Below are 27,606 nucleotides of genomic sequence, written 5' to 3' on the forward strand. Positions count from 1 at the left end.
TAACCCCGCCGCATTATTGCGCCTGTCCCAAGCCAGAAGCCTCTTGCCTTTGTTAGTCTTGTATGATTTTTAATTCTAGTTTCTTGTGTATAATGCGGAGTTTAGTATGACGTACATACACACTAAACTAGCATCCATATTTTTTAGGGGCCAGCTGAAGGACGCATCCGGGTGCGGGAGTTTCTCGCAACATCGAAGACCTATCGGTGGTCTTCGGCTGTTGTCTACTCTGTGGTCGGGTTGTTGTCGCTTTGACACATTCTGCATTTCCATTCTCAATTTTATTTGCCTTTTGTTAGCAATAATTCGTGTGTTTATCTGTCCTTTATGTTCTCCCATTTATTTGTATTGTAGTCCTGTCATGTAATGTTGTCATTTAAATGTTATATTTAAAATTGCCATAAAAGCGAGAGGTTTGGCATGCCACAAAACCGGGTTGACCCCACCATTTTTTTCATGTACCAAGTCTGGAAAATGGCGATTGTTATGTCATACTAAAATAGTTCGTTTCTGTGTGTATTACATTTAAATGTTATTTTTCTGTTGTGTCGTAGTTCTCCCCTTATATTTGATATGTTTCCCTCAGTTTTAGTTTGCAACCCGGATTTGTTATTTCTCAATCATTTATGAATTTCGAACAGCGGTATACTACTGTCGCCGTCATTTAGATGAGCGAAAGAAAGATGTCGGTTTACAAGTAAAACTGAAATACCCTTCATCATTTTCGTGCCTGTATAAACAAGTTTGAATGATTAATCCTGAGTTTATAAACGTTGCTAAATATCGTCGTTTTTATGTCTATTTCGTTGGAGAAATCGAGGGTTGGAAATAATTATGAGGCCCTTCGTAAGTAATCGCATAGTCGCATATAACGTAATCATTTTTTTTTAAACAAGATGATAAAATAATCAAAATTACAGTCCTAGATAAAAAAAAAATCAACTTATTATGAAATAATTGATCTTGTTAACAAATAATCACATAAAAACGGCCAATATAAAAAAGAAGATGTGGTATGATTGCCAATGAGACAACTATCAACAAAAGTCCAAAATGACACAAACATTAACAATTATAGATACAAGTAATCACATAATTATGGATACAAGTAATCACATAATCAAAACGGTCCAAGAGGAGGATCAGTTATAGTTTGTTGTAATTTATCCCTTATGTACTAAGTATATAACAGATTTAGGTAGATAAAGAATCATAACAAGAGCACAAAGTTTATGTAACGAATGTGGAGTCCTAGATGACGAATTTCATTTCCTTTTTTGATATAGACATTCACATAGCATTGTTTTTAAATGTGAATGCTTATCTAGATTACAATGTATCATTATTTCAACATGTAAATGCATTTAATAAACAAAAATACATTCTAAAAATCACCCTGAACTTGTTTGACTTAGTGGAGTCATTAAAAGGAAATATTTAGTACGGAGGGGATGTGACAAATTAAAAGTGTGTTTTGTTTTTCATAGATTTGTTTAATGAACTATTTTTGTTCAAATACAGCCTATTGAATTGTATTTTTTTGTCAATTATTTATTGTTTGTTTTTATTGCTTTGATCTTTTATAAGGACGTTTTGCAATAATGGTTTTTGATCAACACTACATTTAAGTTCGCCTTTATTAGCAAGGTAAATGAAACACATATGACATTAACTACAAAAGTTTAATCTTATTTTATAAGTATAATGTAATCCTCGGTTGATGCTGAAGAATCTTCTAATGCGACGGAAAGTTAAAACGAGTACCTTTCGATGCATATAATATGTACAGATCACTCAGACTTTGGTTATCATCATGATGGAACTTTTCACCAAACCAAGTAAATCAAGATACCAGCGTGGACCATAAGAACCGTACTTTCCATTGAGATCACAATGTTCACAATTACTGTACCACCATCCACTTTTACGTTGTGCAGCACAGTCAGAAGATGACATATCATTATCCTGACCTGTTGTTGAAAATTTCATTTCATTTGCTCTGCCGTCAATGTGACCACTATCAAGACAATCTCCTATTTTGAAAGAATTAATTTTCAGTCATGAACGAAAATATTCAAATATAAAGGTGGTATCAAATGTTGTGTTTAAGCCTTGTAAATTCAGGACTGATATGTATAACATTGCTTACATTACGATATCCATTCGTAGTATCAATTTATCGTAAAACATACAGAAAATTTTCCCGTTCGGGACAAATCTGAACTGAAGTACTTTTTTGCATATGGAAATTCGTGAGAACATGTATATGGTCATATTCAAGTGCTGTTTGTCATGTTTGGAGTATTGCGCCATTCATATGCAGATCCAGAAGGGGGAGGGTGTGTGGCTGTGGGACACGCTCCCTTTCGTTTTGAATATTATGTTGGTTATATATGAAATGAAACATATCTGGAGCGGCCCCCTCAGATTAGTCAGTAGGCCTCCTCCTAATGCAGAGTTCTGTATCCGCCACTGCAGTTGGTAGGTTTTTGATTAAGTTTATTACAGAAACAGGTGTTATGTGCTCGGTTATCGACTGTTTTAATCCATTCCAAACTAAAAATACGTTTCAAACCAAACTTTCGACATCGAACGCTCTCGAATCATGAATTTTATGTTCAAGCATGCAAAATTGACTAAAGAATTATTTTCTCAAAGTAGTTAAAGTGGTTCTTAATGACATTACACGTTATTTCAAATACATTTTGACATGAATTTACATTGTTTGACAATGAATCCTATTAATATATCTCAGTTATCATTTTTCTCTATAGAATTATAGAATAAATACACATTATTTTTGATTTGTTTTTAAATTGCAAGCGTTGAACTATTGGACCGGTCAATAGTGTCCAACTATTGAACCTTGATTAAACCATTTGACAACAAGCATCATTTTATTTCGCGGAACTTTCAATGCAACTACAAAATTGGAGGATTTTAAAAATCCCGCGGGAGTTACGATGTTGCGTTTTACCTATTGTATCTAGAGTTGACATAAGTGGTGAACGTAGCTTTAGCATTCATCATATATATGAAGTAAACATGTAACAGTATAATTGGGTTTCTGCATTTTATTTTACGATATTATTAGTTGATTTATCCCCGTAATTTATTGTCTATTGTCTTTTTCGATATAATAAAACACCTAATGACTGGATATTCGTGGAATAGTTAGTTTATTGTACCCTCGGATACAACTTTTGCCCTCAGCTACGCCTGAGGGCAATAGTTGCACCTCGGGGGCAATACAATTACTATTCCACTTAAACCTAGTCAATAAGTATACATTATACAAGTTTGCTAGAAATGATCACAGTATAACATACCTGCAGTACCATGATAGTTTGTGACGTTAAGCAAATATTTAGTACTCTCATCACCGACATAAAATATTGAATAGTCAGCATAACTGATAGTACCATTTTTTTGCTCGAGAACAATATGCACGCGATGACGTCCATTCTTGGTTATCGAATGTATGTTCTCGTTTCCTGTAAAGTAAATTTAATCTGAATAAAAGGAGATGTTGATTAATTAAACAATAACCACGCCAACAAATACCCAAACGGCAACCGAAATGTTTTCAAAAAGTCAAACATTTGCTATTAACCTAGCAAACCGAACATTCAAATCATTTTGCTTCATTCCATGTCGTTTTAGTTATCTTTAAATGTATAAATTATAATTGAAATTATAAAGAAACTCAGGTTTAAACTTCCTCGGGTAAAGTTGGCCATAGATTGATTTACCTGTAAAAGAACGAATTTTTGTGGATCGAATCAGGTATTCAAATGATTTACCTTTGTTTCACTTTCAATGTTTACATATGCATTCTTTTCCTTTAAATAACTTTCCACATACAATTCACGTGTTATCCATCTCAAGCTTAGGGGTTAAATTGAACTTCACATGAATACAGTTTCAATGAAGTCGAATTATTCACTTGCAAGTAAATAATTCAGAATCAATGATTTTTAGCTTATTTTGACAAAATTGAACCATACTGTCTTCTCAAAGCTAATTATTATTTCACTCTTTGCATTTCATTATCGATTGATAAAATAAAAAAAAGATACTAGCTTTTTTATACATCTTGTAGATAGTGCCCCTTTCAGTCTATACGCAATAACAGTTTCTATTCTAGCTGTTAACAAACGAAATATCTTTTTCCGTACGTACAAAAAATCATGAAAATATTTCTTTGATAATCAAAATGTCGACATCCTTGATCATAAACGTTTAAGTAACATTAAGAAATCGACATTTCGATAAAGATTTTTAAAATTCCTCTTCTTCTATATTGCAATGGTTTTATGTTTTAACTATCTACCTAGCCAGTACTCTGTATAAACTATTCCGAAACCTTCTTTGTATTCATTCCAAGTTCTTCCAAAGTCAACTGAACCGTCATATCGTCTTTGAATAACCTTTAACAAAATTAACAAAATTGAAATATATATAGACGTATATACTTTGATTGACTGCTTTTTATTATTGTCTCTAGTGTTTGGTTGCTGCCTTTATGCTGATTAATTATATCCGCTTTTTATTATAACTAAACTTAGTTAATATACACATTGCGATAAAGTACCGATAAAAAGGTAATGATTTTTTTTTCTTTACGTCGGAACTTTTTTTAAACACAGTAACGACTGTTGTTATCCATTCGTTTGATATGTTTGAGGTCTTGATTTTGACATTTGATTAGGGACTTTCCGTTCAAAATGGAATATGATATTTAAAGAGGCATATGTAGTTGTGTTCAATGTCACATGGAATAGTCACAACCAATCATATATCAATTTCACTATCAATATTTATATACAAAGGAATAAGATGTTAAGTGTAATGTCCACGTGTACAAGTCTTAACCAAGCAACATCATAATTTTTGTATAAAGGTGACACAATACTTCCGTCGACCATGATTTGCAGACTTATGACAATGTATAATGTAACATTGTTTACTGTAAAAAAGTGAATTAATTTCAAAATACAAGTTCTAAAGGCAGATTAATATTGAAGATACAAACCGTCCATTTTTTGCCGTTCAGGATCATACAGTACACACGTTTAGAACGACTGTCACCTTTTGGATATATAGTGTAAACACCTTCATCGACGAAATTAATGTCCGAGCATTCCAGAGGATCGCCTTAAATAAAAATGTAGAGAAAAAATAATGGCTTCTGAAAGATAACTTGCGTAGATAAAATGAATACCGGGAATATACAAATAATTAAAAGACATTTGGACTGATTGTTGATTCTTTGATTACAAAAAACCACGAAAAATATTGTTATTCATTGAAAGACTCAAAGTGCCAAAGACATTTAAATGACCAAACTACATCGGGAATTTGAATGCCATTGTCTTTGTTGTGTTCAATTGATTAAGACGACAGTAGATATACGTTACCGGTGTAAAATTTTCATAAACCGATTATAAAGAAGAAAACAAAAAATCAAAGTAATTCAGGTATTGCATGAACTTTGAAAGAAGGAAGTACACCACTAATTAATGGTCCCATTGCTTTCTATGTTAAATTCCTCAATTTCGAGTGGTCACAGTTCTTTTATCTTAAGTTCAAATAAAGTAACAATCATTGCATGTCAACGCAGCACCTTCTGGTGTCCTGTACTGAAAAAATCAACATACCTTACATGGCATATAAGAAAGAGCTGGTTCCCGGAACTTCGGATGTACCAAAACAGGTACTTCCGAACTGACAAAAAGGCACAATGTACCCTCCTTTTTAAATTTCATGCCATTTTTTTGTTATTCAAATTTATCAGTCAAAAATTGTTCTACAATAATCACCAGTCATGCAGCTTTCCTTTGATACCAAAATTAATAAAATATTCTAAATATTTTGAAAGTTATGTCCATGTTTAGGAACTATTTTGTGTTAAATATGTACTACTTTCTGGTATGTGCTTTCTGGCCGGGCCCGAATTAGTGGTGTTACACCAGGAGTGATGGAGTACACCGATAGGGTAACCGTTGTTTGCTATGCAGGCATGAATTACCCGCCATGCGAGTTTATACTCCAAAATTGCTATACACCTTTTAGTGATGTGGTCACCATGCTTGTTGTTTCAGTTGAAGTAGTTGCCTGTACTGTAGTTTTAGTTGTTGTTGTGGTTTTTGTTGTTCTTGTAGTTGTTGTTGCACTTAAGTTGGATTTCCAGCATTCCATATTACACAAATCATCAGAACAACACCTGCTGCATGCAGAACTTCGAAGGTGACTTCTGATTGAGCTACGTTTTTTGCCTATTATGGGCATACCACCGGACACAGCATCACACACCTGCAATATCATTGAGGATGAGAGAGAGAGAGAGAGAGAGAGAGAGAGAGAGAGAGAGAGAGAGAGAGAGAGAGAGAGAGAGAGAGAGAGAATTTCGATATATATATATATATTCGATATTCGATATATAGAGCCCAGGTGGTCGTGTGGTCTAGCGGGACGGCTGCAGTGCAGGCGATTTGGTGTCACGATATCACAGTAGCATGGGTTCGAATCCCGGCGAGGGAAGAACCAAAAATTTGCGAAAGCAAATTTACAGATCTAACATTGTTGGGTTGATGTTTAGACGAGTTGTATATATATAGTTTTGTAATCAAAGAGTCAACACGATTTTATAACAACATTTTCGTTTAATAACACCTTATATCAGTACCGTTGTGCAAATTTTTAGACTGATATAATTTTTTCCTTATCTGCATAGTATCGCCTATTCTAGACGATCCGGTACATAGTAAATTTGCTGGTTGGTCCTTTTTATAAACTTTTATATATATATATATCGAAATTATTTAAGTAAACTAATTAAAGTGAATAGTAACACATATCCTTAAATTTGCATTATCTTTTTCGGAATTAAGATTTATCTGATGATCAATTAATAACTCTCTCTCTCTCTCTCTCTCTCTCTGTATATATATATATATATAGTTTTCTATGTTGTGTCAGGTGTACTATTGTTTGTCTGTTTGTGTTTTTCATTTTTAGCCAGGGCATTGTCACTTTTTTTTATGAGTTTGACTGTCCCTTTGGTATCTTTAGTCCCTTTTTTGCTAATACGATTTTTTGTTCGGGTTGTTGTCTCTTTGACGTATTTCTAATTTCCAGTCGTAATTTGATAATAATTTGACGTGTAACATACAGTGAACCTACATTTTTGTATTGACAATTGGTTGTGTAAAATCTTTCCCCAATACTGAATAGCTCCTCGATATAGCAAAACTGAAAACAAATAAGTTAGCTTTTACATGGTTGTAAATACATACTTTCCTGTTTTCTAATATTCGTTTTTATATCATTACTTTCTATAAGTATTAGATAATCATTATATTATATATACTGAATGTTACCTTTTAACTACCGAAAGTTGTTTTTCTCATTTTAAAGACACATTTGCGTTATATCTATATTCAACATATCTTTTATGTTTTATGGGTTTGATTGATACGCTATTGATCCGTCATGTCACATGTGTAAGCTTGTAAAGGGTATCATATTTCTTTCCTCGAAACCAATTTTACTTTAGAATTGTATATGTTGTAGTTTCTAATGCTATTGCATTCTGTTTGTAAGTTTTACCCACGTTTTCAGAACGGCAATTGTGAGCATACATGTATATTATGTCCCGAATGAAATAAATGAAATAAAATTTTGATCGGCTGCAGGACACCGTACAGATAACAACATTGAGCAAAATGTGTACCATTACATACGCTATACAATGCTCTATAATGACAGTATCATATCATACCATACTTGATATAAATGAATTGTGTAGGCTTAAGTTTAAGGCCACAGAACTACGTTTATTTTGTACACAACTGATATTGTTTGTTAAATAGGTAAGGCTGAAAAGTCTTCTGTCAAAGTCAAATATCAGTTTTTTGTATTTCTTCCAGCATGAAAGATCGAAGAAAGGGGCTAATCAGACGGAACTATGAATACCTGGTTCTGTTCACAAACTGATATTGTTTTGCATTCATTTATTGATAATGCTCCATCACAATGGTAACAGATCGGTCCTCTCGACAGTGTTAATCCTTAAAATATAATACTTTGTATATTTTTGAAATGATCACAGAAACACTCAATCTGATATATATATACATAAGCAGTCAATCCCATTTAAAACATATATATGACAAGTAGACAGGCGTGAAATTGAGATATAATTAGTAATATGTATGCAAACATTTATTGTAAAGAACTTTGCTTGTCATGTGTTTGGATTTTTGTCAGATTTACGGAATACTCTGGTCTTATTCATTAGAATGCATAAGAAAAAAAATGGCCACTGATGCTTTTTGTTCTTTTTATAAATCTGTAAAAGTTTTATAAAATTCTAATTACTTTAAATACTTAAAGAGAACTTTTAAAAGGTGGCTAGGGCGTCTTTATTAAAATTGATAGAATTTTTTGTCAAAATGAAGTTTTTATCATGCTTTTTTTTTTATGAAAAATGGGTCACCGGACTTTTTTTCACGCTACAGGTTGTGCAAAATTGTCAGATTTTGTAAAGATTATGCATGGAAAATCTAATTTTGTGTAATAAAAAGAAAACGAACTATTAGAACGTTAAGATAAAATATGACAAGATTTTTTTGAGACATGACAACTGTAATTTGCGTCTTCATAATCCAAGATGGAGGAAGACACCCGAACCACCTTAAACTTGTCAATAATAAAGCTATGAAAAGTCAAAAGAGAATATTTTCCCTCTAAAAAAAAATCAATGACTAATATCTCGAAAACGGAGCACATTGACCTATATATTTCTTTTGCTCTTTTGATTCCTTTGTTTTTCCCTTATCAATATAAACTAGTGTTTTGAAAAGCTAAGTATTTTGAAACTGAGAAGCGAACTTTCTTAATATGTATATATCCTTATTTAATTCTAATACTTTAGTTGGAAATTTCTAAATAAACTAGGGACATATTTAGGCATAACCATTATTAAATATTATCTATATATTACTTTTTGTTCCATTAAGGTAGCACAATACAAAGATTTTTTTTACTTCCAATCACTAACCATTAAAATGATAGAACTTTCTTATAAATGCATTAAAAATAATAAAAGAGGAATATGTAGATGGATAAAAGATATATCTTTTATATGAATGCAATATTTTTATTATGCAATTATTTTCATAATGGGATTCCATTCTCTCATAAATCTGTAGTTAATATAATTTTAATAAACATCCTAACCACATAAAAGAAGATATTGTTTAATTAGGTGTTAAATATGTACTATACATTTTATCTGAAATCTGAGATATCTTTTTGTAGATAATGGCCATAGGAATAACATATAATAAAATCTACCCTCTAGGAATAATTATGCAGAAGCTAATTTCATTTGAAAGTGGAAATTTGGTGAAAAATATTTTAGACACAGTTAACATTATAATTGGTTAGTACATAATTGTTGCATAATACTAACATTGCATTACTTTGAAAGAGTAATCTGTTAGCTATCCTCAACTACCACTTTTATAAATGTTCAAGCATTATTAAGAAAGTTACATCATTTTAAAACTTGGGAGTTGGAGTTATGAAATCTTTGTAGTGTGCTACCTTAATTAACAAGGTTTTAAGAAAATGTTAATTATGCTGACCAGTTATATAAGAAGCATTAAATAATTTAAAGAAGATCTTCTCAAGGAAAACAAAGAGATAAGGTAATAAGATTTCATAGATGATATCAAACTGAATTAATCGCAAGTGTTAAAATCATTAAAACAGTCCTTTTCACCCAAACACAGTACAAATCTACATAATAAAATTACATGCACTTTGGAATACATGTATTTCTAAAGACAAACCTCTCTCTCCGCAACCATTATCATTGCACATGTTTGTTGAGCAACAATGTCGACAGGTTTCATGTACTGTAGATTGAGTACTGTTATCATAGCAAGTCTGAAAGCAACACAAAATTATAAACTAACACAAAGCTTTATGTTCAAAACATCATTAGATCTGCCATTCTAGTTTAGTATATTTTATTCAGGTACATAATCAAGTACTTGCACATATTAAAGAAGTATATCAAAAAGTAAAAAGCTAAAAAAATCCTGAATCATGTTAATTCCCGTCTCTTTTAGATAAAAATGTTATAGTCTAACATGTCTAAGAGCTGTCTTCAACATAGTGATCTAATGACGTAAAAGAAGTCAACGTTAAAAAACGAAAACCACAAAAGCAAATAGTTTTGTTAATTTGTGGTTATCTTAAATTGGGAAATGATTATAAACAACTACACTAATTTATTGTCAATAAAAATATTTTCATCATTTCCAATATGTAACAGGTGTAAAAGAGGAACAGTCAAACTCATAAATCGAAATTAAACTGACAACGTCATGGCTAAAAATAAAAAAAAGTTAATAGTCTAATTTGGTAAGAAAATAATGTTACCTTTGATTGAAAACATCCGACATTAAAGGTTGTTTCTCCAGATGGATACACCACCTTTTCTAAGCCACACATCTAATAAAACATTTTGAATTATAAACATCATTTCAGGTGCTACTCATTTATGACCTCACATATGATTTTTCGTTGTGATCCATGGAATATTTGCTACTGAACGTTAAGCGTAATCAGAAAAAAATCAATCAGTGCAATATAACCTTTAATTTTGAATATTGATCGTGCTTTTATTGCTATAATTCCGAATTTTAAACAGTAGACAACATATTTAAATAGAAATTTATTTATTGTCGTTTCAGAAAATTCTGCATGTAAATTATGATGTTTAAGATTAAAATGCGAGTTTCATTTTTGCGAAACATCAAGTCCCAATGTTTGCAATACAGAGAATATATATAAGAAAAAGCTATAACTATTTCGATCTGAGCGTTACAGATGAGTCTTTTGGTCCGAGAACATAGTTATAGTCCCTTGATTTTCGTTGTTCTTGTTGTCGACAGTGAACTACTTGCAAATTGTGTTATACCCTTTCTTAATTTATTTCTACTAGTTGAATGCTTTAAAGTTCAAGGGAGGGGATAAAACTACATTGGAAAACAAATTTGGTTCGTGAATTTTAAAGTTAAGTCGAGATTTGGTCCAACTTAAAAAAAAAGGTTAAAATAATTATCAACGGTACCAGGATTATAATTGAATACGTCAGACGCGCGTTTTGTCTACATAAGACTCATCAGTGACGCTCAGATAAAAAAGGTTATAGAGTCAAAAAAATACAGGGTGAAGAGCCAAGAGGACCCACAATTCCAAAAATGTTGTGCCAAATACGGCTAAGGTAAACTATTCCTGGGATAAGAACATCCTTAGTTTTAAAAAACTAACATTTCGGAAACTGTCAAACTATTCAAGATCCTTTTAACATTTTTGAGTTAGAACTGGTGACGTTTTCTATCATTTCGATATCATGTGTCCCAACAGTAGTACAGCACACTGTAAATATATTTTAGCGCAAGTTGGATTTTTTTAATGGTCTAATAGAAATGCACTTCGAAATAACAGTTCTCTGGACTCATGTAGAAGAAACACGCGTCCGACGTGTTTAATTATAAGCGTGATACCTCTGATTATGGGTCCTCAATGTTCTTCAACTATGTACTTGTTGGCTTTATAACTATTATTATCTGAGCGTCACAGATTAGTCTAATGTAAGTTATATCGTACCTTTGATAACTAACTAGTATATGACAGGTATAAATGATATTCTGAGTATTTATCAACCACTATCTAGACCCAACTTTTATATGTTGTTGAATAATTGATTATGAATATACTCATGCATTTGAGATTGTTCACTGATCTTTAGTCAAAACAACAGCTACTCTTAAGATAACAGTTAAGTATCATTACCTCTCCACTGTGACAGTTATCTACATGTTTGCAAAATCGTGGATGTGTAATACCCAAACAACTAAAACAGGTTAAACCTTGAACCAAAAATTAATAAAGATAAAAAGATAAACTGATTTTTCTGAACATATAGCTGTTTAATTATATGTTTTATAGTCACACTCATGTTGTTAACCAAGGAATCACGTATACATTCCGGACCATATGAGTATTTGGAACATACGCATATGGTAATAATCATATGGGTATATACTCATATGGTCGGGGTATAATTTACACGTTAACTTTATATACTTTTAAACTCTTCATAATGTATTCTAGTTGTCACGTCAGTAAAAAATCATTTGATTATATTTAAATAATGAAAAAATGCTTAACTATATAAAGATAAGCAATTTCGCACACTCAGTTAGTTTAACCAACGTTTTGCATTTCCTTATGTACATTAAACTTGGATTTTCAAATAGTTTTGTCTCGAACATTACTGAAGAGACGTTGATTGTTGAAATGCGCATCTGTTGCAACAATTGGTAGCTTTTATTTTCTTACATTCTAAGTATGAAAAAAGGTTAAGTCGACTGTTTAGAAATTGAAAGTCATCAAACACAAAGTGTTATGTGTTTTCAATTGCCCCAATAAAAGTTACTCGAGTATAGCTGACATATGTTACTAAAATTGTGAATTCTGGACTTCAATTTTATAAAACTTCAATATCATTCTAAAACAGTAAGGGTTACAATTTCTTCATTAACAAAACAATGTTTGTCCTAATTGTTGTTCAGTTGTTTGTTGATGTGGTTCATAAGAGCTCTTGTTTCTAAATTTTTTTTATATAGATTAGACAATTGGTTTTACACTAGTCATTTTGGGGGCCCTCTAAAGCTTGCTGTTCGATGTGAGTCAAGGCTCTATGTTGAAAGCCGTTCTTTGACCTATAATGGTTTATTTTTTTATAATTGTAACTTGAATAGAGAGTTGTCTCATTAGCACTCACACCACATTTATTGCTATCTTCTTAAGGCGAAACTGTTTGAAAATCGAAAGTTTATACAAACGTTGAAGGCTTATATAAACGGCAAACAAAAAATTAGATTTTCTGTTGTATATTTAGTAAGCTCTTATATACAATTATAATTCAATTCAGAACGTTTAGTCTTATTTCAAATAAGGTTATAATTTCTCATGGCTGATATTTTTTTTCTAGCAATGTATTGTCTTGTTTTCATATTTTCATATGGCAATGATACTCATTGTAGTTGTCATTATATGCAACGCGTTTTTATAAAATACGTGCAAATAATAGTAACGTTGATGTGTTATTCTTCATTCGGATTAGAAAAAGTAAAATACATTATGTCTACAGAGGTCCGTCGTAGCCGAGTGATCTTATTTGTCCAACGACTGTGTCACTAGCCAGTCATCACTTAGGTTTTGAGTTTGGTACTCATACGGGCAAGTGCACTCGACCCTTTTCTTAATTGATGAGCATAGTGAGTTTAATACCGAAGGTTCTGGGCATTCCTCAAACAATGAAAACGGACTTCAACGAAATAGCACAATCTTGTTGAAAGTGTGTTGTCAAACACAAATCAATCTATTACGTTTAGAGAAACACCAATATGGTCGAATTCAAACTATTGATGTATTACAATAGCTGTCTTTGTCTTTGTTGTGTTGAATATCGAATCTTTTGTTTTCTGGATTTTGTTTGTAACACGACTACTTTATTAACTTTCGTCATTATTTTTATTTGACACTCACCATTTGTTTCCTTTTGGAAGTATATAATGCATAAAATATACACTGAAATACATAGAGCAAAGTTACCGAGTTGTATGGATTACATACAGATATAGCGACTGTACACTTGATAAGTTTCGTATATTATACTTTAACATTTAACATATTGAACATTGTTAAACCATCCTGGCCTATATTTTAAACTCCTCCACACAAAAATATTTTTTTTTTTTTACAAATGGTGCATTGAAATTGTGCAAAGAAATAACATAAAACAAAAAGAAAGGAAAACAAAGGGAAACAAAAAAAAGCATAACACACTTTCTTTCTTTTTTTATTTGTACTCATTAGAAATCAACGTATCACTTTTGCTGAAAACCTTTAGTAAATATAAAGAAGAAACAATATTTCCCGTGTCTTTTAAATCGTATATTAGTTTGATATAATTCATATTTTTCTTTCTTTAAATATTTGAAATGCCCTTAATCGTGTCAAGTTTGTAGATGAAGGCAACTGTAGTATACCGGTGTTCAAAAGGTCACAAATCCTGGTTACAAACTAAATCCGAGGGAAACACTTAATTAGCTAAGATAGAAAACAAATGAACTGTAAAATGGCAAATTACGTTAACATTGACAATAATGTTTTGCCGTGAACATTAGAAACCCTTGAATACAAAATATACTCGACTACAGACAGCCAATTAAAAAATTAGAATAAACACATTAACATAAGTTTGAATTTTAAAAATTTCGGCGTCCATGAAAAGATATCAACTGAAAAAGCATTTGTAATAGAAAAATTTCGCAGTCAAAAAAGAAGAAAGATTGGTGCATTAAGAAGTAAATTCACAATAATACTGAACTCCGAGGAAAAATCAAAACGGAAAGTTGTTGAAATCACAAACATTAACTTTACCTATTTTGATACACTAGATTCACATTTAAACAATTTCGATTCAGTTACGATCGAAAACAAAACATTTAAAATAATAAACTGATAAAACAAAAAATACCGAACGTAAATTCAAACAAGCTAACAAAAGATCTAATTAAAGAAGAGAGTCAAAGAGATTGCAGGGACATTCAAACTCATAGATCGAACTGACAACGCCATGACTAAAAATGAAAAAGACGAACTGACAAATAATAGAACCGAATACACAACACAGAAAACTAAAGACTATGTAACACGAACCCCAATGTTATGATATCGGGTGCTCCGGAAAGATAATTGCATGCCAATCTTGTAATTGTGTTCTGTTTCAACTTCTTTGAAGTCGCATGTTTATACCTATATGTCATTATGACTAATATAGTTTGTTGAAAATTCCATTGTTTCATTAGGGTTGATTATTGGCCTGTGGTTTCCTTTAATTTCGTACTTACACACAAATGTTTGATGCAACATTCACATGTCACTGAGAAACAAATATTAAAAGTAAGCTTGAAAAAAAAAATGTTTTCATTTTTAATTACTTGTATCACTTTCTTACCTAGTTTTGAAACGGATCCCATGACCACGTAGATCCTAAATGACAAGGTTCGTTTAGAACGGTCGAAATTGTGTTATCTTTTTTTAAACGTAGAAGTGAAGTCAAGATAGGTTTCAATATACAGTTGTACCAGTCTTTTCACTGTAGTGTTAGTGATCTTTTTAACATACACTGTTTCGAATTGTTCGAGTTCTCAGAGATCAATCCACTACGAAAAATTAACAGATCCATGTATGCTTTAAGGGTTTCGTTGTACTTATTGGTACTGGTTCAAAGTCAAAGCAATATTATTCCGATAGCTTGCTTTTATGGCTCTGTGTGATATAGCAACCAGAAAAATATGAAACCTCTTTGTTTGTCACAATTTTTTTTTTTGGGTTGAAATCAGAAGAACACGAACTATTAACAGCTAGTTTTTTTCAGATCTTTTCATTTCTCAAACACCAGAAAGTATAAAAAAATCTTTTGGTATTTCTTCACTTCACATTACTGTTCCCCTGCTCAATTGAAAACCGACTACATTTAGAGCTCGTTTTACAAAAACAGGGATAAAGGATGTTAACAAAATGATGGACATTTTAATCGACAACATATTTGGAGAGACGATGGGTAAATATATCATCAGAAAGTTTGTACTACAAAGAGTATTATCGCATCGGCACATTGTGTTTGTACTAAGATGAAGTAGAATCATAAAGAAATGATTCAAAAGATAAAATAAAAAGTATGTAGCAAAGTTTTTAATTTCGTATTCAGATCTCTTGAAAGTTTGTTCGCATCTTGATCTGTCCATCGATATTGACACTGATGGACGGTCTAAATCTAAAACAAACGTAATGATTTCAGTTTTTCAATAGCCAAATTGCAAATCCTTAGCATAAACATACACTTCCCTCCGTAGGTAATATAGTAGTTTCATATCTTAGTTAATATGTTACGCATGTACCTGTTTATTCTATAAGGACTTCATCAACAGTCATTAGCTTCTTTCAAAGAACTGGTTGAAAAAAGTTTGTAATAACGACTGAAATCGACACTACCAAAATTTAATTACCTTCACAAACTAATTGACCGATACGATGTGTCGGTGTCGCAACTAAATAGTGTCAAGGTTTTTTTGCAGTCGGACACGGATTTCCTTTCAACTGAGTTATGCTGTGTATTTGTTTTTTCTACATAGATGTATAGAGGAGGGTTGATAATTGACAAAAAATGTTTAATTCCACCGTATATTTGTGCATGTCCAAAGTTAGGAGGCTTTGGCCTTGTTAGTCTTGTGTTTTTTCATATTATGGTTTATTTATATATTTCAAAGTATATTGAGACGTCCGATTTTGCTGAAGATTTACTCCATTTTTTAAGGGGCCAGTTGAAGTTACATGTAGAGCCGGACCTGCTTACCCTTCCGGAGAACCTGAGATCACCCCTAGTTTTTGACGGGGATCGCGTTGCTTATTCTTTAGTTTTCTATATTGTGTCATGTGTACTATTGTTTTTCTGTTAGTCTTTTTCATTTTTAGCCATAGCGTTGTCAGTTTATTGTCGATTTATAAGTTTGACTGTCCCTCTGGTATCTTTCGTTTTTCTTTTTGAAGCCGGTTACCAGATGCTAGATGTTCTCTAAACATGTTGAAGACCAACTGGTGGCCTTGTGCTGTTTTCGTCAGTTTTTGCGGGTATTGAATAGCGTTTTATCTTTAATATTTCAGATAAATCATCTTATAACAATTTAATTGAATAAGTGGTGATGAAAGTGACTTATTCATCATACAAATGCTTACCTTTTTATGTTCAAATGAATAATTAATTTTCCTCGAGAGCAATATTGCAAGATTAAATTCTCTTCCGAAAATGAAATTAACACTTTTTGTAAGTGATTGCTTGTTTGTTTAACATAATTTTATATCTAATGCTCCTAGTTAACAGTAATATATGTGTTGCTATACACTATTTTTTTTTATTAAAGGCAACCTGTGACTTCCTTAATTTATCGCAATTGCTTAATCGGTACAAAAATAAAGAATTTGGCTGACAGTTTTACACAACTGTATTTCTAATTTCAGAAACTTGAAGTTTTAATAAAAAAAAGGTTTAAAATTCATAGCAACTCATATACATGGAGTAATCACGTTTTAAAAAAAGTTCAAAACAAACAGACAAGATATGGTGGGTTAAATTGATTTATTAGCTAGTTTAACCACCGACTTGAAAGTGTGCTAAAATTTCATTATCATATTGGAATTGATTGTCATGCAATAACATGTATGATGACTATGACTGGTCAGTGGAAGTAAATTTTACCTTTATGTTCAAAAGATAGACCAAACATGCGTCATTTTAACCACAATGAAAACCAAAACGCTACATAATCCAGGTTAGACGTGTAAATGGCAACCTCATAAATTTTGGCTTAAAGTATCTGCTTTTTCTGAGAGAAAAAAGTGACAGAGAAAGAAAAATAAGAGAGAGAGGGACAGAGAAAAAAACCTGCTATACATAAATCAGTGCTACATACAGGTAATAGGATACTCATGCTTTGTAAAACGCTCACCAATGTTTGAGCAGAAAGTTCATGAATCAGAGGTATATCAAATAATGTCCTTCTGTTTTGGTTTGTGACCCGGATATGTTTTTTTTTCTATCGATTTATAAGTTTTGAACATCGGTATACAGCTACTGTTTCCTTTATTTGTTCTTTTTCTTAAAAAGATCATCAGAAGATACCGATACCTAGTTGATTACTATTCCTTATCAACTTCACAAATAATATACGATGGTCTTGACGTATAGATTCTTGGGATTGACGTTGTTTTTCATCATAATTACGTGTAAAGGTATTCTTTTATTTGTCTTTATGAATATTACTTTTCCTTTTTAGTATGTTTTGGTGGTCTCCATTTCACCTATAGCTCTATACTTATTCATCCCGCCGTTGTGTTATTTTTCTCTGAAGATTTTTTGTCGTATTCTTGTTTTCATTTTTGCTAATATGCTTTGTCTGTATGCCTTTATGTGTGTATTTTATTTTATTACAATGACGTTGCTCTGTACTTTTACATCCAGTCATAGTTCTATGATAATTTTTGTATTCTTATCTTTCATTTGTGCTAAAATGCTTTGTCTGTATGCCTTTTGTGTTCCTTTATTACACAGGACGTGACTGTGTTTATCCCGTCATGGTGTTTTTGTGCCATAGTTAATGTTTGTTTATATATTTGTTTGTATTCGTAGGGATTATCTGGCTATAAGACCAGGTTTAGTCCACCACTTTCTACATAAGAAAACGACTGTAGCAGGTCAGGAGTATGACAGTTGTTGTCCGTTCGTTTTGGCTTTTGGTTTTTGGTTAGGGACTTTGCTTTTGTTAAATTTTCTCCGGAGTGCAGTATTTTTGTGATTTTACTTCGTACATAATTATTTTTCTATCAGTGCATATAATTTCATTTAAAATCTTTAGCAACTAGTCGTTATTTCTTTCCAATATGACATTAAACAAATGTAATATTCATACACTTACAACATGTACAATGTATATCGACTATGTTCTATTGGTACCACCATGCATTGTAGTCTTTGTTCACAGCAAAGTCAACTCTAGGTATATAAAAGTCTAGGTAATGAAGCGTAGATACAAAGTTAAAGAAAGGAATGCTACATTAACGTTTTATTAATTACATAATGAATTATACAATTAAAAACATTACAGGTTTACTGATGTTCAAAATCCTTAAACTCACTTTAATCCAATGTGACAGCCAAAAAACACAAAAACGAAAGCTAAAAGAACTAAAGTGTTCTACAACTAATCTTTCAGTGCTTGTAACAAGTTCATTAAGGGGGCTCGCGGGTCTCAATCAAATTTTTTTTAATTTAAAATTGGATTTCTCAATATTTTTCTATAAATGAACTTTATCTTAGGCCACACCAATTTAATTTCTTGATCTACGGATTTTTGGACTCCAAAAATTGGGGCAAGCAAGCGATTTGAAAATTTTAATAAAAAAAATTTTAATTTGCAAATTTTGGAGGCGAAGCTTAAAAAGTAAAGGCGAGCGATTATAATTTTTTTTTGTAACCATAAAATAGTAGGTTTTGACTATATTAAAACTTGATTTATCACTTGTACCTTGACATTTCTTTAATTTATGAAGTATTTTTTCTTGTTCAACAAGAAATAATTGAATAATTAAATCTGGTCTATGTATGTGTGACTGACAATGAGACAATTCTCCATCCAAGTCATAATCAGGTTCAGAACAACCCCTTAATGTTATGAATATCCCTTTTATGAGGGGTCATAAGTTATAATATTTTTCTTTTGTAAAAACACTTTTAGTACAAAAGGGCTAATATTTTCCCAAAGAACTATAATATCAATATGGTATTAAATGGTCAGAACATGTCCAAGAATTTTGTAATATTCCTGGACTTCAACCATGTTAACACATTTACTTTAATAAGTTTAATATTATTCAAAATAAGTGGACCCCTCTTTTAGAAAAGTTGTTCAAAATATAGTGTATTTCTCCTCTTTTTGAGTAAAACATTCTAAGTTTTCAAAGGTTATGTATAGTAGCACTATAAAAATCCTTAGTATATCTATTTTCTTTTCTACAACAGTAAACATGGTAAAATGACCCCTTCAATGCCCTTGTCTGAGGGATAACCTGATAATAACAAGCATAGGTCAAAGTACGGCCTTTTACACAAAGCTTTGATCCAGACCAAACAGCAAGCTATAAGGGACCACAACTTAGTATTGTACACAATTCGAACAGGAAAACCAACGATCTAATTTATATTTCCAAACGGGAAAATACTAATGAACCACATCAACAAACGATAACTGCTGAACGACAAGTCCCTGAATCAGTCAGGACAGGTGCATAAATCTGCAGCGTGTATGACCGTCAGCATACATTATAATTGCAGTTGAAGGTAAATCCTTCAGAAGTCCTCTGTACTTTATTTTAACGACGAACATTTTTTGAAAGGGAATATAAGTCAGGGGGAAAGAAATCAATGTTTTGTTCTGCACAGGTATTTCCGCTGTTATATATTTATATCGGAGCACTCCCACTTGGAATAAATTGGTTTCATGCTGAAACAAATATTCTCACAGATATGAGTGTTGTGGGGTGCTTATAGGTTTAAAATCGTTATATAAAGGTTATACTGTGATTTTAAAATCAAATGTTGAGATCTTTTTATAATTTACCAAAAAAACGGTGCGGGAAATGGACATGATTAAATTTCCGGATGCGGGAAGCGGGAATATAATACAAATAAAAAAAATCGGCTTTGAAAAAAATGGGTGCGGGCGGGTCCGTCGAACAAGGAACTAAATTGGTGTGGCCTTATACTTAATAGAAAAATGAAATAAAAAAATGGGGTCATCGTTCATTTACGCTTACAATCTGCCTTCGAAGGAAGCATACATTTTTGCTAGTGTTCTTTTTTTCTGTTGAACTAATAGGGAGATAGCGGTAATATCGAAATAAAAAAAAATAAAAATTACAGAATCGTTTAAATTTTACAGTCATTTAGTTTATTTACACCTTTTTCGAAAACAACAATAAAAAATATAGGTCACCGATGAGTTAAAAAAGATAATTCAATTTTAATGCAAAAAAATTGTATTTTTGCACCCAAGGGAGATAATTTCGAGCTTTTTCAATGATATTCACATTTTAAAAGTCACCTGGGGCCAACATGAATTGATTTTGTGGAATGTTTTTGTACAATATGATAAATTAACAACTACTAAAGGTAATAAATAAAGTTTGCAATGAAAAATTAATGTTTATTTTTTTTCTGAAAATCTTAGACCCGCGAGCTAACTACTATTTAAGAGCTTTTATAGCTGACTATGCGGTATGGGCTTTGCTCATTGTTGAAGGCCGTACGGTGACCTATAGTTGTTAATGTTTGTGTCATTTTGGTCTTTTGTGGATAGTTGTCTGATTGGCAATCATACCACATCTTCTTTTTTATATTATGATAAACTATTGTAATAAAATATATGAAAATAGTGGTAAAAGCTATTTTGGTAGTGTAAAAAAAATCTTAGGTTGTTTTAGATAAATCACGTGCTTTTGATGGTCCTTTTGATTCTGTTGACAGTTTTGATTTTTCTACTCTTTACACTACACTTCCGCACTATCTTATTAAACAAAAAGTTTTCCTATTTGATTAAATTGTCGTATGGTAAAACTGAATGCAAATATATTTTCTGCAACTCATTTAAAGCCTTCTTCTCTAATGAGAAAGGTAACTATGCTAGATATACTTACTGGAGGTATGACTCTAAAATCAGTAAAGACCCGTCGAAATTGCATTTAATTGATAACACTAAGCGTTAGATGGTGATTTTCTTTTGTCACCAACTTACGGTGTTTATATTTTACAGCTCGTTCGCTGTTCCCTTGTCTGTTGTGAAGTTTTTAATTTTAACGACCGCAATCTATGTATTACTGGTAAATGATTAAACCAGGGTTATCGTTACCATAAATTACTTAAAACCTTTACTAAATTTTTCCAAATATATAAAGATTTGGTTTTGAAGTTTTGTTGTACCTGTAGAAAACTTATTTCAAACGGGATAGTACATCTTCATTTTCACGTAAATGTTGTTAACCATGCCCGGAAATTGAAAAAAATCTTATTCTTAAAGATTACCAATTCATCACTGTAATAAAATCATTGAATATTGTTTTTATTGGCATATATATTGATTTTTCTATCAGTAAATTAAAAGCTTACTCAATATTACTAGTATGTTATATACCTATACACAGCCATGGATCTAAAATCTGTCGATACCAGTTACTTGACATTGGACAAGGTCAAGTTTTTCCCCGACTGTTTATGACGTCTTTACACTAAATCCATTGGATGTTGGATGTGAACAGATTGATTTTTTAGTCTAAGTTGCATGATTGTTTTAATTAATTGTTAGTGGTGTTGAACTAGCTATCAGATAACTGCGAGTACTCTCAGATCTGTTCATTGTGTCTTTTTGTTGTCGGGATGTACAAGTTCCAGGCCACGTTTACTTGTATTTTTGTCCATCTGATGAGTAAAGCCTTTTTCAACTGATTGTTATAGTTCGTTCTTATGTTGTACTGTAATATCACTATCCCAGGTTAGGGGAGGGTTGGGGTCCCGCTTACGTGTTTAACTCCGCCACATTGTTTATGTATATACCTGTCCCAAGTCAGGATCCTGTAATTCAGTGGTTTTCGTTTGTTTATGCGTTACTTATTTGTTTTTCGTTCATTTTTTTTATATTAAAAAGACCGTCAGTTTTCTCGTTTGAATTGTTTTACATTGTCATTATGGCGTACGGAAAGGGTCAAAAGTAAAAGGGCAGCATAAGCTATATTTGACGTACCAAAAGGGTCAATATATATTTGTCTGGTTATGCTGCATTTTAATCGCATATGCTATATTACAAACACTGACTATGCTATATTTTCAAATTTTAGCATATGCTGTACTATTTCAAACACATCAATAAAGGGTAAAAACTCGAAAGTAGCATAGGCTGTATAATTTATTTTGATTGGACTGTATATATCTCACTGTTGGAAGGTGTGTTTAACGAATCTAGTAAATTGTCATCACTAAAGTCTCCGCCCTTTTTTTATCAATACTTCTAGAAATGAAATGTATAATACGATCATTTGAAAACAAAAACACAACTTTTTTAATGATCAAGTCGGACTTGATTGAACAAAAAAAATCTTTTTTTTTATATTATTACATTTTATATATAATACATATGGTCCGAGACCACAATTGTCGTCCCTTGATTTTCTACAAATATAGTCCCTAGTGTTGACAGTGGGTTTTTGCCATTAATTTTTATACCCCTTCAAAATTTATTTCTCCATGTCTAATGCCTCAAATTGCAAGAAGGAGGGGTGAAATTACACTGTAAAAAAATTTGGGTCCAGAATTTTAAAGGAAAGTAGTGATTTGGTCCAGGTGAAAAAGGTTGAAAAATAGCACTTCGGAAGCTGTCAGAAGATTTCAAGACGCCCTAAAGATAAAATTGTCCATATTTTGAGTTAGAGACGATGAAGTTTTCTATAATTTTGATATAATTTGTCCCAAAAGTAGTACAACACACTGTAAAAGTTTCTTTGAGAAAGCGCAGGTTCGATTTTTTTAATTTTCATTTATGTTCTAAAAGAAATGCAATACGAAATAATTGTGGTCTCGGACCATATGTTTTGCCTGGTATATTAGTGGATTTTATAAAACTGGCTTCGGGTAATTTTAAAACAAGGTGATTGGAAACGTGGCACACATGAACAATATTTTTCTTATATCATCTCTGTCTCAGGTGATGTATTAATTATGTACCCAGCAGAGCCTTCTCGCTAACAAATATTCACATGTACGTCCCTGCCGTGGCAATTACGTACCTTCAGTATCACTTAGTAAATGTTCAGATCAATAAGTCTAAGTATAGTATTGAATGCGTCTTGTAAATAATTTCATAGAGTTGCACATGTATTAGCGTTGACCGCGCTTCTTACAAAATATACTTCGGTCAACCCTATGAATTTACAGAAAGAAACATTCAATTCTTGAATAAAATTTTCAAAACCTGATAATAAAATTATCAAGACATTGTCCAAATAATCCTTGAACTTTTGGCTAAGGCCGAAACACGAACAGATATGCCAGTGACAAAAAAGTACGTACATGTATGCAGCAGGAGAATTTGATTTCAGCTTTAAAGTGGGACTAAGTTCATAATTTTATGAACCATTTTTTTAAAAGTTTTTACAAATATTCGCTGGCTATAGTACTGCTCTTAATAAGATACCGGTATTAATAGGAACATTTTGGGGACTAGTCTTCAGCTGCCGACGCCGAGTTCTTAATTTGAACAAGAAATATAAAAAAGAGTCTTAACGGGATATACCTTAATTCTAGAAAAAATGCATTTTTATGTAGAAATGATACCAAAATCTACGTTCTATCATACATAATTCTATAGCTTTGGAAATATTCAGAGCTCCCTGTAACATCCATAGACAAACAAAGAATAAAAAAAACAAAAACAAAAACAGAACAGAAAGAACTATTTCCTTGAAAATCGGCACAAGCAATAAATCAGAATTTTAGCTTTAGAGCGAGAACAAGAGTCATTATTCAAAGTTACACAATTTTGAAGTTTTTAGCCGGACAGAATCCAGAAACATTGGGAAAAAATAATACATCTCATAAGTGAAAAGGTTTGTGTATGTTTTGTTATAACAAAACACCCATTCAACCACGCATCTCATATTGCATGATAGGACCCGACCAGAGGCGGATTTAGGGGGGAGGGGCTTTTTGGGGAAAACAATGGTTGCTTGTATAAGGAATCACTGAGGCGTGATCGGAACGGGCCCCCTCTTAGGCATTCAGTGGGCCCCCACTTATGAAAATTTCTGGATCCTCCACTGCCGACACTACCTTAGTGTTTTGGCAGTTGAGCTTGGAATGGTCATTTTAAGATGCATTATTTGAATATAATCAAATATGAAAGTTATTCATGTATATATTGATATATTTATTTTTTAATTCTTCTTCACCGTTAATAAATTCTCTGAATACATGCTGTCTGTGAGTGACAGCTATATCAGTGCAGAAACAGATACGAATTGGTTTCTTTAAATGTATTTCAAGGTCAAGCATGCCATGTGTTGTAAATCGCTGACCTTTGAGTACATCAACATCTAAGAACGACATTTTATCAATTGAGATTTCAAAGGTGAACTTTAATCTTTAATAAGGGATTATAATTATTTGCTAGAGGAAACGAATATATAATTTCATCTAGATATACAGATCTGATTAACTTTCATAACTTTGCTACTGCAAAAATGTTTTGTCATTGTTCCAAAACAAATGATTAACTGCGCAAATATTACTCCAAATACAGTACTTGTCTGTACTTCTACAAGGAGGGTTAACATTTAAAATATCCTTTAAAAAGAGAGGCAAACGGTACCAAAGGAACAATCAAATTCCAAGGTCGAAAACAAACCGATAAAGCTATGGTGAAAAACGAAAACCGACGAGAAGACAAACAGCTGAGCAGCCAACATATCACAGCATACAAAACAATAAACTCAGCAACACGAAAACTGGAATGATCTCAGATGCACCTGAAGGAATTGAGATCCTGCATTTTGGCCACGGAGGATTTTTTAAAAAATATGAAAGTAATTGTGCAATCACAATCATTTTTAGAAAACCATTCACAGTTTGTTTATATGAACATCAAGACTATTTTTTCATTCGATTTATGGGTTATTTTCTTTTTGAGAGTCCGTATTTTCATTAGGTCCAGAATTATTTGTAGGACAAAATGTTAATGTTTCAACACAGGCAGAAAATGAGTACCCTGTGGCGGGCTACATCTATCCTCTTAAAGAAAATGTGTACTAATTCATTGAAGAGGCCCCTGACTTGGGAGAGGCACAAATATGCAGCGGGGCCAAATGTTTACCAAATTTTTTTTTCACACGATCTTTTAGACGCAAACAAAAAAATGAGACGAAAGTCAAATGATTTTTATTTGATCTCTTGATGGATATATGTAAACAGGTTGAGAAAAGGTATCACTCCAAGGGATTGAAATTTCAACTTTTGATCAAATTTTGAGGAAATGTGTGACATCTTTACACCACTTTTAGCAAAACATGTAGGTTGGTGCCATGGAGACGTCAAACATTCATTCTAGCTTTAACCTTTTAACTTCTGGATATCAAATCTTTACAAAATACTGATTACACACATATACACATATATGACACAAACAGTAGGCTTAATTTGTAAGAAAGGAAAGAAAATGGGGCTGGTAAAATGTTACGTATTTTTTTTCCTAACAAGTACCAATCTAGGGACATATCTCATTTGATGATGTCATTTTCAAGAAAAGAGCAACGAAAACTACCATAACATATCAGCTTCCTACTCTTCTTTGGGGACGTTTTAATAAACATTTGGGGTCTTCTTTGTTGAACTCCTGCAAGTCTTACATTTTGCCCATACAGCTGTTGTCGTGTCAACCTCTATCTCACCACCTAGATTCATTGGCGCACATTGCTGTCGACGACTTTCGTCTTCTACGCTCTTTTCAAGGTCCATCACAGCTATTAACCTGTCATTCTGGAGGACTAACCACTTGCCTACAAATCCAACTGCTTCGTTTCGATGTAGATATCTTAAATGTGACAGACCTTTTATAAACTACTGAATCTAACCAAATGAATTAAAAAGAGAATGTGTCCATGGGACACAAATAATGTCCCGCTTGCATATATATAGCATTATAAAGGGTCATTACTCAAATCGATAAAAGTGACGCCATCCAAATTCGCACATGATCTGTGTATTATGGTAATAAGCATTGTGTATACGTGTCATTATATTTGGTTGGGGCAAACTTTGAGAGAAGGGAAACTGATTGGACGTACGTACGGACGGACAAGTTTAACACTTAATGCTCCCTCCGCTGCGTCGGGGCTTAACAAATTCAGACGTTTGTTATACTGACATTGTACATACCCGACAACTTCCCGACTATCCCTACGACCCCTATACGACCAGGTCGACCTGGTCTGGTCAAGATCGGGCTGAGATCGATTATAGTTGATTTGGTCTAGTTATAGTTGAGTAAAGATCGTCTTGAGATTGTGAATTGGTCGGAATTCGAATATGTGTTCAATTAGTGGTCGGGTTGGAGTCTTGATGGAGACATTAATGAGTCGTGAATGGTCGAGTTAAAGAAAGTCTGATGTTCAGAAAATTTGCTTATAATTCACAAAAAAAGAATTAATTTGAACTTTTTGTTAAAATTGATCCAAATAATTAGTCAAAGGTTGTCGTTTTCATCTTGGATAAAATACAAAATTTAGGTTTAGCTAATGAGGACAAAGATATTAGGTCAAATGAAATAGTAAAATGGTTAACGCAGATTTTCTGATTTGCCATTTCTTCCAGCGGATGAAGTTGTGGACAGTTTTGCTGACGATATAATGTAAGATGTTCCTGTTAAAAATAAATTTGCCGACTACAAAGAAGAAATTTACGTAATTATTGAGCTGTTGTTCTCAAATCGACGTCCACTTTTAAGCTTCTCTGATCGACGTACGCTCTATTGATTTGCTGCAAGGACGTCATAACTTTACTCAAATGCCCGATGTTTATGCAGGTTATATAAAACTAAGGAGATTTGGTATGATTGCCAATGGGACAATTATGCAATAGAGTTCAAATGAAGTTGAGGTAAGCAATTATAGACAACCATACGGCCTTCAACAATAAGAAAAATCCATTCCATAAAGTCGGCTATGAAAGGCAACGACATGTAAAAAATGATGTAAAGAATTCAAACCAGCAAAACAAACGGTCTTTTTTTTATAACAAAACAATACCTAAAAACAAATATAACAGGCATAAACCAACGACAACCACTGAACTACCGGTGT

At 32.4% G+C, this 27,606-nt stretch overlaps 1 protein-coding gene across 1 annotated transcript; it reads right to left on the bottom strand.

Moving 5' to 3' along the window:
- Positions 1–1,794: 1,794 nt before the first annotated feature.
- Positions 1,795–15,131, bottom strand: LOC134697081 (angiopoietin-2-like). The gene is made up of 12 exons (XM_063559114.1): positions 15,110–15,131; positions 13,636–13,677; positions 11,875–11,951; positions 10,456–10,527; positions 9,861–9,957; positions 7,978–8,072; positions 7,186–7,254; positions 6,069–6,315; positions 5,036–5,157; positions 4,334–4,430; positions 3,330–3,494; positions 1,795–2,033 (listed from the first exon to the last, which is right to left on the bottom strand). Exons 1-12 carry the CDS (start codon positions 15,129–15,131, stop codon positions 1,795–1,797), a joined length of 1,344 nt encoding a protein of 447 aa, XP_063415184.1.
- Between the last annotated feature and the right edge of the window lie 12,475 nt (positions 15,132–27,606).

This window comes from Mytilus trossulus, chromosome 14, assembly GCF_036588685.1.
Source record: "Mytilus trossulus isolate FHL-02 chromosome 14, PNRI_Mtr1.1.1.hap1, whole genome shotgun sequence".
NCBI classification, from domain to species: Eukaryota; Metazoa; Mollusca; class Bivalvia; order Mytilida; family Mytilidae; genus Mytilus; species Mytilus trossulus.

What these genes read in the sequence shown, in the direction of transcription:
- LOC134697081 (XM_063559114.1), bottom strand. Translation starts at nt 15,131, where the DNA reads ATGGGATCCGTTTCAAAACTAG. An exon ending in CCAATTGTCAATACAAAAAT is followed by an intron (nt 6,316 to 7,185) that starts GTAGGTTCACTG and finishes ATGATATTGCAG; the next exon opens with GTGTGTGATGCTGTGTCCGG. An exon ending in TGAACGGCAAAAAATGGACG is followed by an intron (nt 4,431 to 5,035) that starts GTTTGTATCTTC and finishes ATTTTGTTAAAG; the next exon opens with GTTATTCAAAGACGATATGA.